This window comes from Arabidopsis lyrata (genome assembly GCF_000004255.2).
Source record: "Arabidopsis lyrata subsp. lyrata unplaced genomic scaffold ARALYscaffold_1, whole genome shotgun sequence".
NCBI lineage: Eukaryota > Viridiplantae > Streptophyta > Magnoliopsida > Brassicales > Brassicaceae > Arabidopsis > Arabidopsis lyrata.
Window position 1 is genome coordinate 11,519,820 of NW_003302555.1, and position 17,160 is coordinate 11,536,979.

General features: G+C 32.3%; 2 protein-coding genes across 2 annotated transcripts; one reads left to right on the forward strand and one right to left on the reverse strand.

The window, feature by feature from the left end:
- The first annotated feature begins 7,606 nt into the window (after positions 1 to 7,606).
- Positions 7,607 to 9,230, forward strand: LOC9326745 (AP2/ERF and B3 domain-containing transcription repressor TEM1). The gene has a single exon (XM_002890637.2). The coding sequence runs from the start codon at positions 7,948 to 7,950 to the stop codon at positions 9,019 to 9,021; it is 1,074 nt and encodes a 357-aa protein (XP_002890683.1). The 5' UTR covers positions 7,607 to 7,947; the 3' UTR covers positions 9,022 to 9,230.
- Positions 9,231 to 13,801: 4,571 nt separating this feature from the next.
- Positions 13,802 to 15,371, reverse strand: LOC9326746 (transcription factor HHO3). Its single transcript, XM_002893372.2, has 4 exons — positions 15,063 to 15,371; positions 14,426 to 14,977; positions 14,266 to 14,342; positions 13,802 to 14,190 (listed from the first exon to the last, which is right to left on the reverse strand). The coding sequence occupies exons 1-4, from the start codon at positions 15,208 to 15,210 to the stop codon at positions 13,945 to 13,947; spliced, it is 1,023 nt and encodes a 340-aa protein (XP_002893418.1). The 5' UTR covers positions 15,211 to 15,371; the 3' UTR covers positions 13,802 to 13,944.
- Between the last annotated feature and the right edge of the window lie 1,789 nt (positions 15,372 to 17,160).

Consider the following 17,160-nt stretch of genomic DNA (forward strand, 5'->3'; position numbering starts at 1 on the left):
ATAAATTCAAGAAAGAAACAATCTCTAAACATTTCATAGAACACTTGGAAAAGGAAAATAATTAAATATTCTCTCCTGACAAAGATGAGCTGCAAAGTTTGTCAACTGAAGCCCGTGAGGATTTTTATTCTCATTTCACTTGTTGTTTTTAATTAATGTTGATCTTCTGACTTTTGTTAACTCTTACGACCTCGAGACTTTTCATACTTATCTCGATATCATCTTCTCCTTCTCGAAGTTGTTTGAAAATTAACGATAATACTAGTATTAAGTTCTGTGCTTCATTATGTTTGCAGTCTTGGCTCGTGTATCCGTCTCTCTCGTTTGACTTGTAACGTTTTTTTTTTGTTTTTTCTTCTTTTAAAGCTTTGAATTGTAAGTTGTAACTAATAATACATTTCCCTCTGTTAATTAAGTACCATTCACACTTCTTCTATTAATTTCTTTTCTTTTGATTTTATGTTTCCACTTGAAATTGGAATATTTGACGGGTGGCCAATTGGAAAATTGTTGAATATTTGACCCTGGAGCCTAAGCTGCCTAACTGCATGCAGGTCCCGCGTGTTAAGGGTCTTATGTTGTGTAGTAGTATTTACGTCTATAATGCTTATTTGGACACTAACCCTACCCCTAATAATCTTATTTCCATATATGCATATTTACCTATGTTTTAGTTTTTTTTTTTTTTGTCGTCTAGATTTATTATTAATTGCAAATTATGAGAACTGTTACATAGACGATTCTACAACTGACAATTCCTTCCGACCCTTACTAGATTCACGACAGACTACACTTCATTCTTCGTAATCTTGATGAATACCTTCAATGATCCATGACCTCGCTACACTTCCTTCTCTGCGTAGAATCCTGGCGAACGGCTATAATTGTACATCGCTGGAGATCTCTTGCACACTTGCATCCATTAATCTGCAAATTTGTTAATAAATCGCAATACCTGGGACTCGAACCCCAGACTTTTTAGTGTAGAAGCATTAATCAACCCTTGGTCAACCAATGGGCCAAAGGGGCTTCCACACCTATGTTTTAGTTTATAAGTAGATTTAAGTGTAAAACCACGTCCATGACTATCTTCACACTCCTTGAAAATAACATTAATCACTCATGCATGGATTATGTTATCAATTTATGATATATCGGAGCTCCAACTAGCTAGTTGTTCGAATTTAGAAAGAAGCTCAAATATAATGTGTATTCAATTCGTCCAAGCTATATATTATTTGAATAACTTAAACTTCTATATATATTGAAATTTCGTCTCTCTATAAGTCATAATGACCGGATATGAGGACGCATGTATTAATAATTACTACAATAAACTAATTGATAATTGTCTTCGATTTGATATCTTTCACGTGATTTGAACTTTCTACGTTAAATGTACATTGCAAAAAAGTATTCTCGTGTTGATTTTCAAATGGAGGTAACTAAGCCGCGGTGCACTGCTGGATATAAATCTAATCGTAATTAAATTCAGAAGAAAAATTGACGTAATTTATATTATCAAGTACTTATCATTGTAAAATATATTATTTGTTTACCGCACAACGTTTTTTCAAGTCAATAGATATAGCTGTTCCTGTTCGTTGACTTTGTAAAGGCAAAGTATTAAGATGAGTTTAATTTGTTTTTCATCCCTAATAATGCAATGAGCAAAGAAAACAGCGAAAATAACACGTTTCGAATGGAAGTTATAATAAATCTATATAGTGCTTTGATTTCTTTTTTTCTAGCAAATGTGCAATAAATCTGAGATTGAAAACAATTATAGATTCTGAAAGTGTAGTTCTTTTTAATTAGTAGAGCACCGTAATATACAGTCGTGATTTGCAATTTATCTAAATTTATTTTGGGAGATATATAATTGGCGATATTATGTAAATTGACTTCACTTATTTGGCAATTCTATTGACTTCGTTGACCTCGATGTACGTTAGCTAATTGTCTCCGGGTCTTTTGGGTTACTTAACTCTTTGCCACTCGTGATTAATCTAATAGAGTACATCATTTAGCGCTATTGACTCATAAGTTTAGTAATTAAATTATGGTTCAGATCATTGCCACGTACACAAAAAGGATTACGAAATCGACATAAGGAAATCAATCTACATGTCAATAAATATTTACTTGTTCGTGTAATATTGCATAACGAAAACCCTAAGCTTGGGATATCATCGATCAGTACCCGCAAAATCATGTGATAAGACTTTTTTTTGTTTGGAGTAAATGCCATAATATGTGATAGATATATACATACACACCCATATATATAATATATCCACGAAGACAAATTTTTAGATAAATTGAAACATATATATACGCATTATATTAAATGTTATGACAAAAATATATATTTATGCATTACATGTAATTGTGTAGATATACATCTTTGTAACACATCTCTCTCTCTGTAGGGTTTAAAGTGAGCAACTAGGAGTAACAAGTAGCAAGAAAAAAAAAAGCAATCTTATCTTTACAAACTAGATCAGAACTTCAGAAGAAACTAAAATAATTAGAAGAAAGAATACGTAAGAGATAAACTATATAGTTGCTTAAAGAACTAAAAAATAAAAATAAAAAGGCTATTTGTCGCTTATGAAATAGCAAGCCAATTGGTTTAAAATAAATTTATTTGACTTCATACATGTTGGGTTGTGCGTATACCGTGTCGGCAGCAGGCAGCGCATTCCCACAAAATATATCTTGTTCAAACCTATAACGGCGGATATTATATACTATGTCATGTATAGATTTGAAGTAATATCATACTAGTGGATATATATATACTATTGATGAATTTGTTAAATGATCTTAAAAGTAAACAGAACTCTTATTTTTGCATGGTTTGACCAAAATGATTTTTTCGTTCAAACATATTTGTTGTTATTTTACTAAGTAACGTACAAATTTATATGTGATAGTGTAAAATAGTATTAGTTAATATATGAATAAAATAGTGTGATTTCAAGGTATATTACGTTTTATCGAAATAAAATAACATGTTATTTACTTGAAAATTATTCAAATAATTGTTATAATAAAGAAATAGATGTCCAAATCCAATATCACTCTCACCGCCCTACTTAAAATGCTTCTCCTAAAAAAAAAAAAAAAAGGTGTTTCCCCTAATAATAGATAATTCATAGTTATTTCAGTACATATAAGTAAGAAGCTGTCAATTTACTATGACATTCTATTATTTAAGCATGCCATGATGTGAATAACGAAAATATATGCTACGTTGTTCTTACAGTTTATTAATTCAGCTATATTATGTGTTCATGTTATGCAGTTATACTATATATGTTTCAAATAAAATTTCCTGATTTTTTTATCTGTAATTTCAAAATGGTTTCGATACGATTCAAGTCTAAAACGAAAACAAAGAGTGTCACTAAAAATCTTAAACCAATGGCGAGTTGGCAAAAAAAAATCCAAAGGCGAAAACAAAGCCAATGGGTTTAAGTAATTATGTGGCATTCAGGTCGGATCAGGAGCTGTCGTGGAACGCACCAATGAATTACGATTCTCTCGATAAGTGTTCCTTTAGTACTGGTCAACAAAAGCAGTCTCCTTTTTTATTCTCACATGTGTTTTTTTTTTTATAAATAATTGTTAATTGCTCAGCACTATTCTAATTTTAATATTAGTAATATATTTAGTTTAATTACATACTATTCTATCTCAGGACGGGGTGTTTTCATTCATTTTAAGGGTCAGCTTGTCATATCTGCCTTTTTTTATAGTAATAATCTTCTTCTTATTACTAACTACTGTACCCAAAAATATTAATACTATTTTTTGTAGCGACTTAAATAGCTAAACGTTAGGCTATAAATTAGTTATTCTATGGTAAAATTTTCTCATTAATTATGCAAATTCAGATGGTTAATTAGTTCGATGATATCTATTTTGCATTACAATACACAGGGAGTAATATATATGTTAGTAAGATGAACATATATACTTTCATTATATTAAGCATGAGACCTTAGGAAAAACTGATTTTATCTAAACCATATTATTATATATATTGGTCAATCATATCATAAAAGTTGGCCAAAAGATGGCTATAGTATGCGGTATGCGCCTAAAAGCATCATCTTATGGAAAAAACAGTTCGGGCAACTAATATTTTTTCTGTTGCAAAAGACATGTCGCCAACAATTCATCTATTTAATTGATATAAATGGTTAAAAAATTTTAAAGAGGAAAAACAAAAAGGAGGTCAATTGTCTTGATTAAAACCATTAAAATCTGCAAAAATGATCAACTAATTACTAATAATTTGCCTAGTGATATTCGTAAAACTTCCCCACAAATTAATCCGCCAAAATTTATATAGTTTCATAATATAAGGAACTGATTTGATCGAGAAATAATATAATCACATCAATTAGGTTTGCAATTATGATATTTAAAAATTAGGTCTCCAGTGAGTTGGTTAATATCACGTTTTCCTTTATTTCTAATTAAGAAAATGTGGGGGGGAGCCACAAAATTAATTGATTTAATACTACTTAATTAGTTTTGGTAAGATGGCCTAAGTTAGGCCATGTTATTAAATTACTACTCCACTGGATTTGAGTTAATTTGTTAGGCCAACCTGATTATCCCCAATACAAAAATACTTTGATGTTATTATAGACAGATATATCTGTGGGTATATGGATATATTATTCTCTTAATTATACCAAAATGGAAGATAAGAATCTAAAATGAACGGCTGAGATGGAATTGGAATATTACTAAAAATAGGATGAAGTTTGGGTCCAGATAGAAGAAATGAGGAGGATGGTGCTGACCTTTTCGTATTTGAAAACAATTTCACTCGTTGTCTTCCCACTTGCAATATTGCATGGCCCAATTCTTCATTTAAACGACACCGTTTTCAGTTACACCAAACCCACTTTCAACTAATTTATGTTATGTGGCAATCTTGCATGTTAATTACATGTATTAAACACATGACTTTATCTATCTTCCGATTTGTTTTCCACCAAAAGTTATATTACTTTTGATAATAATTGAGACGGACCAACATTGTATTGTATTGTATTGTATTGTTAGGCAAACTCAAATTACTGTTTAATTTTTTAGATAAAATAAGGAAAAATCAGACAAAAAACAAAGAGCCTACTATTATAAAGTTTCGATATAACAAGGTCAATGATGTGGATGATAACCAATTGCATGCATCATGGTAATGAGACGTGATACAGAAATTTGCTTAAATTTAAACTTGTGTCCGGTATTACTAGATTTAAGATATCCTTAAAAAAGTTCGAAATTAAAATATGCACACCAAACTCATATCAACTTTTGTTGTTTGATAAAAAAAAAATCCACGATAATATGAAATCACTGAAATAAACTAATCTGTTAATGTCACACATGGACTATTTCATATTTCAAAATCTGAATTTAAATTTTCAATTGAGAATAACTATGGAGCTCTGATGAGTCTGTGACCCACTAATCAAATGGGTCACAGACTAGCTCGGTTTTAAGCTTTAAGTCCTTGAGATCATTATCTTCAACAGAAGACTTATACTATTTTTTGAAGAAATGATAGGGTTATTATTCAACAAATATATATGCCCATCTTTTAAATAGGGGATAAGTATTACTTTTGTTTCAAACAAAATGGATAAACATTTGATAAAGGTAGGACCAAGAAAAGTGGAAAAATTAGGTACTCTGCTCCGTACAAGAATATGGCTTTGGGCAATACGATGGGTTCATGATTCATCTCCCCTTCACATATGTACAATGTATTATCCTGTTGATCTTATTGTCCCCATTCTTGCTATCTTATATATTTAATTCCAATTCATATAATTGAGCAATAATTGTATTTGAACTCATTACTTATAGTTATTGCTTATGAAAACTGATCAAAACAACAAAAAGTTGACGTTTTAAGTTTTGCATTCAAACTAGGCCAACTGTGTTAATTTGATCTCTGATGACGTGGATATATGTTTATTAAATTGTATGGGTATAATAATAAATATATGTATAAATAGAAGAAAAAAACTATATAATGAAACAAAAGAGAAACAGAGGAAAGTTTGATGGTTTAGGACGAATCTGGTTTGTTTAGTTCAACCAATAAAGCATAGTTCTCATGCAAGTGGGAACATCAACTAAGTCTCACCACATTTTAAAATAGTCGACTAAATCTGCATGCAGTACTCTGTTATATGTGTATATAATATCAAATAGTATAATTTAATAAATGTTATATATATGTTTGATGGATCATAGAAGGTTTAAGTTTTTATGATGAAATAACGAAGCCACGAAGAACTAAATCTAACCGTTTGATGCTGCTTCTAAAACTAAACAATACATCCCAATATATTATTAGGACGTCGTTGATGTATTTCTCTTTATCAAAATATGTGATCCTTTATTAAACAAAGATTCATGCATATATAAAAAGGAACTAGTCACTATAGAAGGATCAAAGATATATGTTGCTTATCTTTGTAAACCCGAAATTAGTGATCATGAGTCGTCTTGGCTTTGCTGGCGTATTCGGTCGTTGTATTAATAATGTGTAATTGATTTGATTAATGATTTGAACGAGGATAATCACAAACGAAGGCGTATCTTCATGAGTTTAGTTATATCTTATACTAAACGTTATATTTATGGGTTTGTAATTCAAACCTAATTAGCAATAATATATTAGTCAATGTCTTATAAATATTATTACATGTCTCAATTTCACACCTCTCAAAATAATAATTTTTCCTATATATGATTCGAAAAACTCACGTTAGGATAGGAAACATATCATAGTTGAGTGTGGTATAGGAAGACAATGCTTAGGAAAGGCAACAATAAGTACTATGATTCTACGTACAAAGAAGTTCTTAGTGGATAAAAACCAAACTAGGTAAGGACTTATAGGAAACATATGAGAACCTAATGATCAAGACTCTCCAACTAAAGCAAAATATGTAAAGAGACACGTCATGTTCCAAATATGGAAGGACGAATATAGTTTCAAGAAAAGCCTCAAAGGGGGGATGCACTATTTAATTAGAGAATCACAAAAAAAAAATAAAGAGGTCTCAATCTCATGTGAACCCCCTTCCCACTTGGCCCTCTATTCCTTTATGCTATTACACATCGCCCATTACTCATTTTTCTATCTCTCAACGAGTCAACTCTATACAATTACATTTCTTTCTACTACTATTCTTCTATGGACCATTCGATTTTTGGAAACTTCTTTTCTCCAAAAAAACATCTATAATATCGGACGAAATGTCAAATGTGGTTTTTCTTAGCCGTATTTACCATTCTTAACCAATCTCATTGCTAGTTTTGTATGTAATTATTCTTTGTCTTTTAGTGAAAAATTCTTATATTTTAATGTTCACTTTTCATATACATTTGTTATAGACGCATATTACACGTTAATATATTATTAGCTTATTACCATATAAAGAACTAATTATAGCAACAACATCAACAAGAGTACCCATATTTAAAAAAAGGACTAATTAAAAGGTACCAAAATTAGTACGAATGTAATAAAAAAAAATTAAAAAAAAAAATAACACTAGTAGTACCCATATTTTTGGACTCTTCCGACGAAACTTCCTCTACAAAACACATTTTGCCATTCTTGCAAGACTTGACCCTACTCTTCTGCACCTTCCCCTTTCTCTTTTATAATTCAATCAATTTAATTTTTATTTTCACCTTTCTTTCATAAATACATTACCCACATTTTACATTTATCTCTCATTATCCTATAAAATTTCCACAAAACAAATATCAACGTACATGCACTTCCTTGTGTATATATAAACTCCAACCCCATCTCTTCATAAAGCAACAAAAACTTAACCCATTTCTCTTTATTTCTTTCTTTAATTGTTCTTCTCTCTCTCAGAAACTCAAACAAAAATGGATTACAGCTGTGTAGACGACAGTAGTACAACGTCAGAATCTCTCTCCATCTCTACTCCGAAGCCGACAACGACGACGGAGAAACTCTCTTCTCCTCCGGCCACGATGCGTCTCTACAGAATGGGAAGCGGCGGAAGCAGCGTCGTTTTGGATTCAGAGAACGGCGTCGAGACCGAGTCACGAAAGCTCCCGTCGTCGAAATACAAAGGTGTTGTGCCTCAACCTAACGGAAGATGGGGAGCTCAGATTTACGAGAAGCATCAGCGAGTTTGGCTCGGTACTTTCAACGAAGAAGAAGAAGCCGCGACTTCTTACGACATCGCCGCTAGGAGATTCCGTGGCCGTGACGCCGTCACTAATTTCAAATCTCAAGTTGATGGAAACGAAGCCGAATCGGCTTTTCTTGACGCTCATTCTAAAGCTGAGATCGTTGATATGTTGAGGAAACACACTTACGCCGATGAGTTTGAGCAGAGCAAACGGAAATTTGTTAACGGTAAGGGAAGACACTGTGGATCGGAGACGGCGATGCAAGGAAACGACGCAGTTTTGAGAGCGCGTGAGGTTTTGTTCGAGAAGACTGTAACGCCGAGTGACGTCGGGAAGCTGAATCGTTTAGTGATACCGAAACAACACGCGGAGAAGCATTTTCCGTTACCGGCGACGACGACGGCGATGGGGATGAGTCCGTCTCCGACGAAAGGCGTTTTGATTAACTTGGAAGACAGAACAGGGAAAGTGTGGCGGTTCCGTTACAGTTACTGGAACAGCAGTCAAAGTTACGTGTTGACCAAGGGCTGGAGCCGGTTCGTTAAAGAGAAGAATCTCAGAGCCGGTGATGTGGTTTGCTTCGAGAGATCAACCGGACCAGACCGGCAATTGTATATCGACTGGAAAGTCCGGTCTAGTCCGGTACAGACTGTGGTTAGGCTATTCGGAGTCAACATTTTTAATGTGAGTAACGAGAAACCAAACGACGTCGCAGTAGAGTGCGGTGGCAAGAGATCTCGGGAAGTTGATTTGTTTTCGTTAGGGTGTTCCAAGAAGCAGGCGATTATCAATGTCTTGTGACAATTTTTTCTTTTTTTCTTTTTTTCAATTTTTTTCTCCTTGTTCAATATTTTCTATTAAATTGGCAAGTTGTAAATTAGGACAAGACAAGAAATATGACAACTAGACAAAATAGTTTTTGTTTACATCTAATTTAGGGTTTGTTTTTCAACCTTGCTGGAATATGATATGTGTTTTCCTCCTTAATCTAATAATCTTATTTAATCTAATCTTGGTTATAGCGCACTTTATTGCATATTTTTCAATTGAAATATAATTGTTATGACTTATGAGTATATAATCCCACACTAATATTTATACATTTACTTATATGTATACATTATTGGAGTAAAATATCTTATACGATCAAAAGGAATCCCCTATATATTAATAGAGAAACATTTTTAAAAAAAAACCTTACCATCATGTGTTATTAACAAGATTGTCACGCTGATGTGTCGCTCTTACAATGATTTGGCTTCTATTTATATAATTACCCAAGATTTATTAGACTATTTACAGAATTTGCCATTAGTCTCATATATCCATATATCCCACTAATCAAAAACGAATTTCTAATTAAAAATTAAAAAAAAAAACACAATGTATACTAGACAAACTTTATTATTTCTATATTAGCAAACACATAACAAATGTTACATTTTTTCTATATATGCATAACAAATAACAAATCTGTATTATCTAATATTAAAATTTAAGACATGCTACGTCCAAGCTTAAACTTAAAATCAAACAGACATTTTTTATTTCATAAATCGAGCAAACTAATGGTCTATATATTACTAGATTAGTTACAAAGGTGCCATGATATTCTAATTATTTCGTTAATTAATATTAAACATCAGTAATACAAACATCATATCTTTATCTATACATAAAGAATTTGTGTATATGTATATATATTAAATTGATCTAAGGTCTATATTTTTAAATCCAGACTAACATATTATATATAACAACTCAAACATGTAAGCGTATAATTCATGTAAATTAATATATTAGAATATATTTTTATAACTTTTGTAAGTACAAATTTTCCTAGGTTCATAAATCCAAACTACATTTATAAAATTAATTCTCAAAACTAAATCTATCATAAAATCAACAATAAATTAATTTTTCAAATTTTGAAGGCAATCCAAATTTTAAAAATTAAACGGAACCCTACAAAAATATTTCTCTAAAAATATATTCCCTGATATCATCTTCATCCTCTCAAATTTACCAAACACACATCTTCTTAGTTTTCGAGCAATCTAAATTTTGTAAATCTTCATCAACTCTTTTACAAAGATGTATATGTGTTTGTTATTTAAGTTACGTTAGAAAAGAAATTTTCGTCTTTAGTTATTTTACGGGTAAAACGAATTCCGATACGAAAAATCGATGATTGAAATATAAAACTTTTTTTTAACATGTTTTATAATACACTAACAGATTTTGGATTCCGGATAATAATACAATAATTTTTATAACTAAAACTACAATGCACTTCTTTAATTGTCATTTCATGTGCTGGAAATTTATCTAGTAGTATAATTAAATGTCAACATGTCCAATTAAAACGTGGGTGCGATACGAAAAATCTATTTATGTGGTTGAGATGCTTAAGCGGAGAACAACGTCGATCGTTCAAAGATTTTGTACGTTTCTTAAACTAAGTATAAAAACTGTTTTTTCGTGTACGATTTGGGGAAAAAATACTGACCAAAATAATTAAGAACATGCACGGAATCTAGATTACGATTTAAGAACCATTGTTATATTTAATAGAAGTACATCTCGAAGTTGATAATTATTTGTCTTATGCCTTAAGATTCATGCATCTTATTTATTTCACCAAGTATAGTTGTATTTAAAAAGAATCAATTAGATGCTACACATAACACATATGTATGTGGACACTGGTTCATGGATTGTTTTTCAAACATGCACTGGCAAGATATTTATATTCAGTTTAGTAATGTTGAAATTTAGTAAATGTATTTCAGAATATCAAAAATAAAATAAAATATAAAAAATGATTTGTATTAAGAATTTATCATCGTGAGCATACATATTTAGTACTAATTACTAAAAATTTAACATAATTTTGTTAAAAGATTAATCCTAATTAACGTAAATAACTAATGATTTTCCTAATTAAACATGAAAACATGGTTAAATGTTCTAAAACCAGTCGAATCCCCTACATAGTCGTGACTTAAAGCCCATGATGTACAAAAAGCCCATGCTCATTAAAGTCAAAACGTTTGTTGATTATCTCATGTTAGCGAACTTGAAACTTAAAAGCTTGTGGGTAATGGTAGAAAGTGAGTTGACACATATAAAATAGCCCAGCTCATTGTTAGTTAAATTTGTGACTCATTTTGACGTCTTTTCTTGGTCCAAATTTTACAAGAAACATCAAAATATATGATGTATTAAACATTCTGATGAATTTCTGAGAGTGACAAAAAAAAAAAAAAAACAATACTTGGCCTTATGGAATCTGAAAGAAGCAAAAGCCTTACAATATATCGACATAAGTGTTCATCGCTCGAACAGTACAACATATGAGCATATTGTATCACTTTTTATTTTGTTTGTAAACTTTTGGTCGAACCATAATAGCTAACTACACATTTTCAATGTAATTTTTACTATAAGTCTATAACATATACGTAGTAGCTCCCCTTCAACATAAAAATACGTCTATGTTTGTCGGTCATGCATTACTAGTTTTCGTTAGCATCTACAGTATAGCTTCTGTATTAACAAAACTTTGCTTGATGAGATATTGTAATTTCATGATGCATGGATGCGCAAAATTGTACTCGAGGTCTTGTATTATCTTTCCTCAGGTGGTTTGATGCCATTGGAATGACTTCTCATGGGAACATTTTTCATCCTTTCTAGATATAACTTCTTTTTTGAGTTCGCAACATCTCAAATTATGCTATGTAATAAGAGAATATAAACATAAGAAATTTGTTACCTAGGATTTCAAATAGAGACTGGTATAAATAACGATGTAACAAATAAGTATTAAAAATTACTTTCTTTTTACCGAGAAGCAATTTTTATGTTTAATTTCTCAATAATCCATATTTTTGGTCATAATGTGTTCACGTGAATTGCAATTGGCCTTTACCTAATTAAATAATTTTAGATAAGTTATCTAACTAATTAATTCAACATCAAAGGAACCGAACCATCCTAAAAGGACCTAGACTATGACAAAAATCGTATAACTAATTAAATAGACTAGAATTCCAAGCCAATTAATGATATGCCACATCTCAGCAAATTATAAGACCAATAGCTAGAAGAGTGCATTAACGTAATTTAGAATCCATTGACTCACCCTAGTGACTAGTATAAGATACCAAAAAATGTTATTGAATCAACAAAGTGGATGCTATTATTTTTGTCACAATTTGCTTAAGGGAGGGCTGACAATCTTGTCTACATTTCCGAAGAAAAGATTCAATTTGAAACCCAAAAATATCTAATATCAAAACATATCTTCATAAATAAATAAACAGGTGATGGTTAGCTGTATTTGAGGTAAAGGGAGGGCCACTTGGCCTTTAGGAGAAGGTAAGGGCCACCTACCTTTGTTAATCCAACCTCTTTTAGAGGGGTGTTTACTTGCAATTTCAAGATATTTGAATCCGATGATATTTATCTCCTGATTACATGGATCACTGTCTTTGTATTTCAAATTAAGTAAGAACTATTTTCTGAAATTGTATTTTAATACAGTTATACAGATGTACATTTTTGTTATAGTAATATAGTAGTATATGTTCAACAACTCATTACCATTGGGTGATGACTTGTATTTTGATATATATATAGTTGGGTAATGAATAGTGAAATAATGGATTAGTAGTGAGCTGAACAAAAATCTTGTGAATTATCATGAAATGCTAAGAGAATTATCGATAGTTTTTAAAAAATATATATATAATTTTAGTATATAATCAGTATTCAAAAACGTTGATCAATCTTTTAAAACATGAACAATCAGTATGTCATGTTAAGAAAAGAGCTTGCCAAACGAAAAAGGACCAACTATTTTTAGAAAAAAAAAGGTTCGATGTTTAGTTTACAATGATACCTAAAAAATTTCTGTCTTTTTATTTTATTTATACAAGAAACGGTAGAGAATATCGAAACTTTTTTTAAAAAACGCAGAGAATATACTTTTGGACAGCACCGATATCATATTATCATTATAAAAAAAAAAAGAATATGGTTTTTGGTAAGGAATCATTTTTCTTGTGATTCTTCTTTAATCAGTTGCATGAAAAATGCCAAAGAAAATATATGCTTCTTTTTTTTTTGAAACCCAGAATATTCGGCCACGGGGACCACACACCACAAAATGAAAACAAACGAAAAATGGAATTTTAGAAAATTCTAGCAACGACGACTCAGATTATTTGTATAATAGTCACTTATTGATTATTTTGAGCATTATTAATTATTTGATTAATCACCGCCCTGGAAAAAAATGAGTATGCTTTCTCTCTTAAATGGTCGTTGGTCCTCCATTCCCTCATGAACACGTTGCTACGTGGAAACGTTATGAAAGCGCGTTACCACCATTGGACCAGAATATTCTTACGTCTTTGTTATTTATTTATAATCTTTGTTAAAGTTACGTGTTTGTATTAAATTGCATAATTCCACGTATTACAAATACTATAATTCACCAAATCAGATGTTGATTTCTATATACTACAAATATAAGATCATTTTCTGATATCTAGCCATATCAAGACGTTGTATCTGAAGAAGATCAAAACTCTTACTTTATTCAATTGTGTGTAATAAATCTCTATCGTTACAAATTTATTCAAATATCTTAAACCTCGAACGAACATTCTTGGTAATTTATGAAGAAAACTAATTTTCATACAAATCGTGAACTATCTATGAAAGAGGAAGACGGTGTGGTGTGTGTGTAGAAGAAGATGTTGTCGGCGATTTGCAACGCCGGCTACTTCTCTCTCCCGACGGTGAAGATTGAACCGCCACCGGAGCATAAACTCTATTATTCGTTGTATCGTGCGACGGCACCCAAATTCCTTCCACCACCATGAATTGCCGTTGTTGTGGATTTTCACCAGCGTTTGTTATTACCGGAGTAGCTGGTCTTCTTGTGTGCAATCTATATTTCTGTAAAAATCAAGAAAGTTAGAATTATGAATCTATGATATAGTGAGAACGTAAAATGATTATACTATTTGTTACCTGTAAATGGCTTTTAACTTCGTCATTAGTTAAACCATCGACCTTCATGAGATCTCTAATCTGCTTAGGTGTAGCAACTGCAAATTTGGCAATAAACCAAAATAAATATTTACTTGTCGTAAAACTATGATTCGAAAAATCAAAGGATTTAATTTTTTACCATGTGATCCACCAAGTTGTTGAAGGGCGTGCAAGAATCTCCGGTGTAACTCCGGCGACCAGCAACGTCTTTGCTTCCTATTCGAATGAGATTGTTTCGGATCCTCAAGCTCACTTTTACCTCCGACTGTTTCCGCCGTGGAACTAGATGTCGTCGTCGACGTCGGAGTGATTGTTTTTAGCGGTTGAGAATCTGCAGCCTTAGGTTTCTCCTTTTGAAACGGTTGAAACGCACCAGCGTTGCGTTTGACCTCAATTACGTTCGTCTTCTTATTAATGACATGATCCTCTTTAGGTTTTGGATCTGGCGATTGGTTCCATAATTGAACAGATCTAAGCCAATCCGATTTCTTCTTATCTCCACCGTTATTCTCAGCTTCTTCATCTTTATCGGTTTCATCGGATGAAGAGGAAGTCCACTTAATCGGAATAAACTCTTCAAACACGACACCGCCACCGCCGCCGCACTCACTCGTCGTCCGCTCAGAACACTCTGATTGGCCGCCAACATGTTCCGACGATTCCGATAGCTCCTTCCGACACGACTCAATAGCTATAAGAGAATATATAAACAATTAAGAAAATATGGAATCCAGTATATATAAAAAAATATCAGAAGAGGATGTGTAAAACATTACCTTGGGTTACAAGTTCTAAACATAAAGGGAGCTCACGTTGGAAGACTTGAATCTTTTTTTGTTCTACTTCGAGAGCTTCTACGTATTCGTGACATCTCTTCATTTTCTGGGTGTGATCCTCCATGTCACCGCTCTTGAACATCATCATTATACACAGATCTAAGACTGATTTTCTGGTGATTCTGAGTTATAAAAACATAAATCTTGAGAGAGAGAGAGAGAGAAAAGTTTTGGATCTAAAATGAGAGAGATGATAAAACTTTGACGTTCAAGTTGTGGATTGGTGTCTAATCGAGGTCGGGCCGTCGCGTACCTAAAACCGAATCTTTTTGATGTAAGATTTATTCGGATTTACTTGGAAAAGGGTAGAATGGTAAATAAACGAATAGGATGGGGTTTTGTTTGTTTGATACAGGGAGAATATTCGAGGATATTGGGATTCCTAGCTTCCATTTTCAATCGCATCTGGGGGATGAGCTGGCGATGACGTCAGCATTTCTCATGACGTTGAGATAAGGACGACGAGTCTCAGCTTTAGTCATTACTGACTCTTTCTTTTTTCTTCCCTTATTTTCTCCCTATTTTAGAAATGTACACATGATTTTTTATTTAAACAAACGAGGGAAGAAGAATATACTTCCCATTTAATATTATGTAGCAAGAAATATACTTCCCATTTAAGCATAAATTTATTACATTAGATTTACAATTTAGAATATATCATGGTATCATAATAACAAATTACATTTTTGATAGAAAAAAAAAAAAGAAGATAATTTAGTTTTGGCAAAGTGGAGGAATATTCCTCGAGAGTAGGGAGAGAAACTAAGCTGAAAAAAAAAATATTAAATTGGAAGGAGAATCTTTGGAAGAGTGACATTCACACATATCCAGATCTTTGTTTCCTCATGAATTGTTTAAATTCCTTTTCTGAAATTTGACCCTTCACGTTATCGTAAAGCCACCTGCCCAACCTACTCGCCTCTTTTCACGCGCGTGTTGTGTGTTGGGTTTTCAAGCATTTCTCGTGAATACTTTTACTTGACACAGTTTCAAATTGGTTACACCTGTAAACGGAATTAAAAGCGTCTAATTTTCAGTTCGTATTCTAGTGGAAATTTCTCTAAATAAATAGTTTGGAGATTGAAGTTTTTATACTGTCTGTGTCTGTTACGGTTAACAAACTGTAGAAACTTATGTCAAGATTCTATAAGCCTTAAAGTCCATAAGCCTAAAGAAACTTATGTCAAGATTCTATAAGCGATTTAAAAAACGAGATCAAAACCTTAAAGTCCATAAGCCTAAAGATACGGTGATTTTACATGGATCCACATCGATCAAGATTCAAGACATAGTAGAAAGCTACTCCTAATGTATGAGTACATTTCTAATGACACTCTTTTGCCATTCATATCTCTGGAAACCTAGCATCATTTTGTCTTATTGGTGGTTATGCATGATTCAACATCATCATCCAAACCACTAGTTTATTCTCTTTCCTCCACCTCTCAAGTAAACATACAGTGAACAAGAGCTTTGCAAAAATACACACAACGGGAGCTAGCTAGTCCTAATAATTGATCATTTGTGATGAAATTTCTTTGAGTTATGGATCATGTCCATGTTCATATTTGGTTCTCAATCACTTGTCACAAACTCACGTTTCCACAGCATTGCATGGCACTTTACAAATGTGTTCCCCCTGAGTACTACCAATGCTACCATATCAACGATCGGGAAGAGCAACATCTACTACGGCTTTTGTAGCCGTCTTCTATGACTCATATCTTCCGCAAAAAGTCATTGATATCAACTAAGATGAAATATGATCCTATTTTCCAAGAGGCCCATTGGAAAAAGAAAAAGAAAAACCCAATAAAGATATACAAAACTTTTATAAAAGGCCATGCGGCCCATGCCCAAGTTTCTCGCAGCTAAAATTGTTTATCCACATATGCTAGAATTTTACTCCTTAAAGATTTCATCTTTTAGGTAGGTGATCGACCTTAAGCTGTTGTTATTTTTGGCTATTGTCCGTCGGTTCGATGAACATCCAAATTACTACACACCTCACAAGAAAATATGCATTTAATCCACA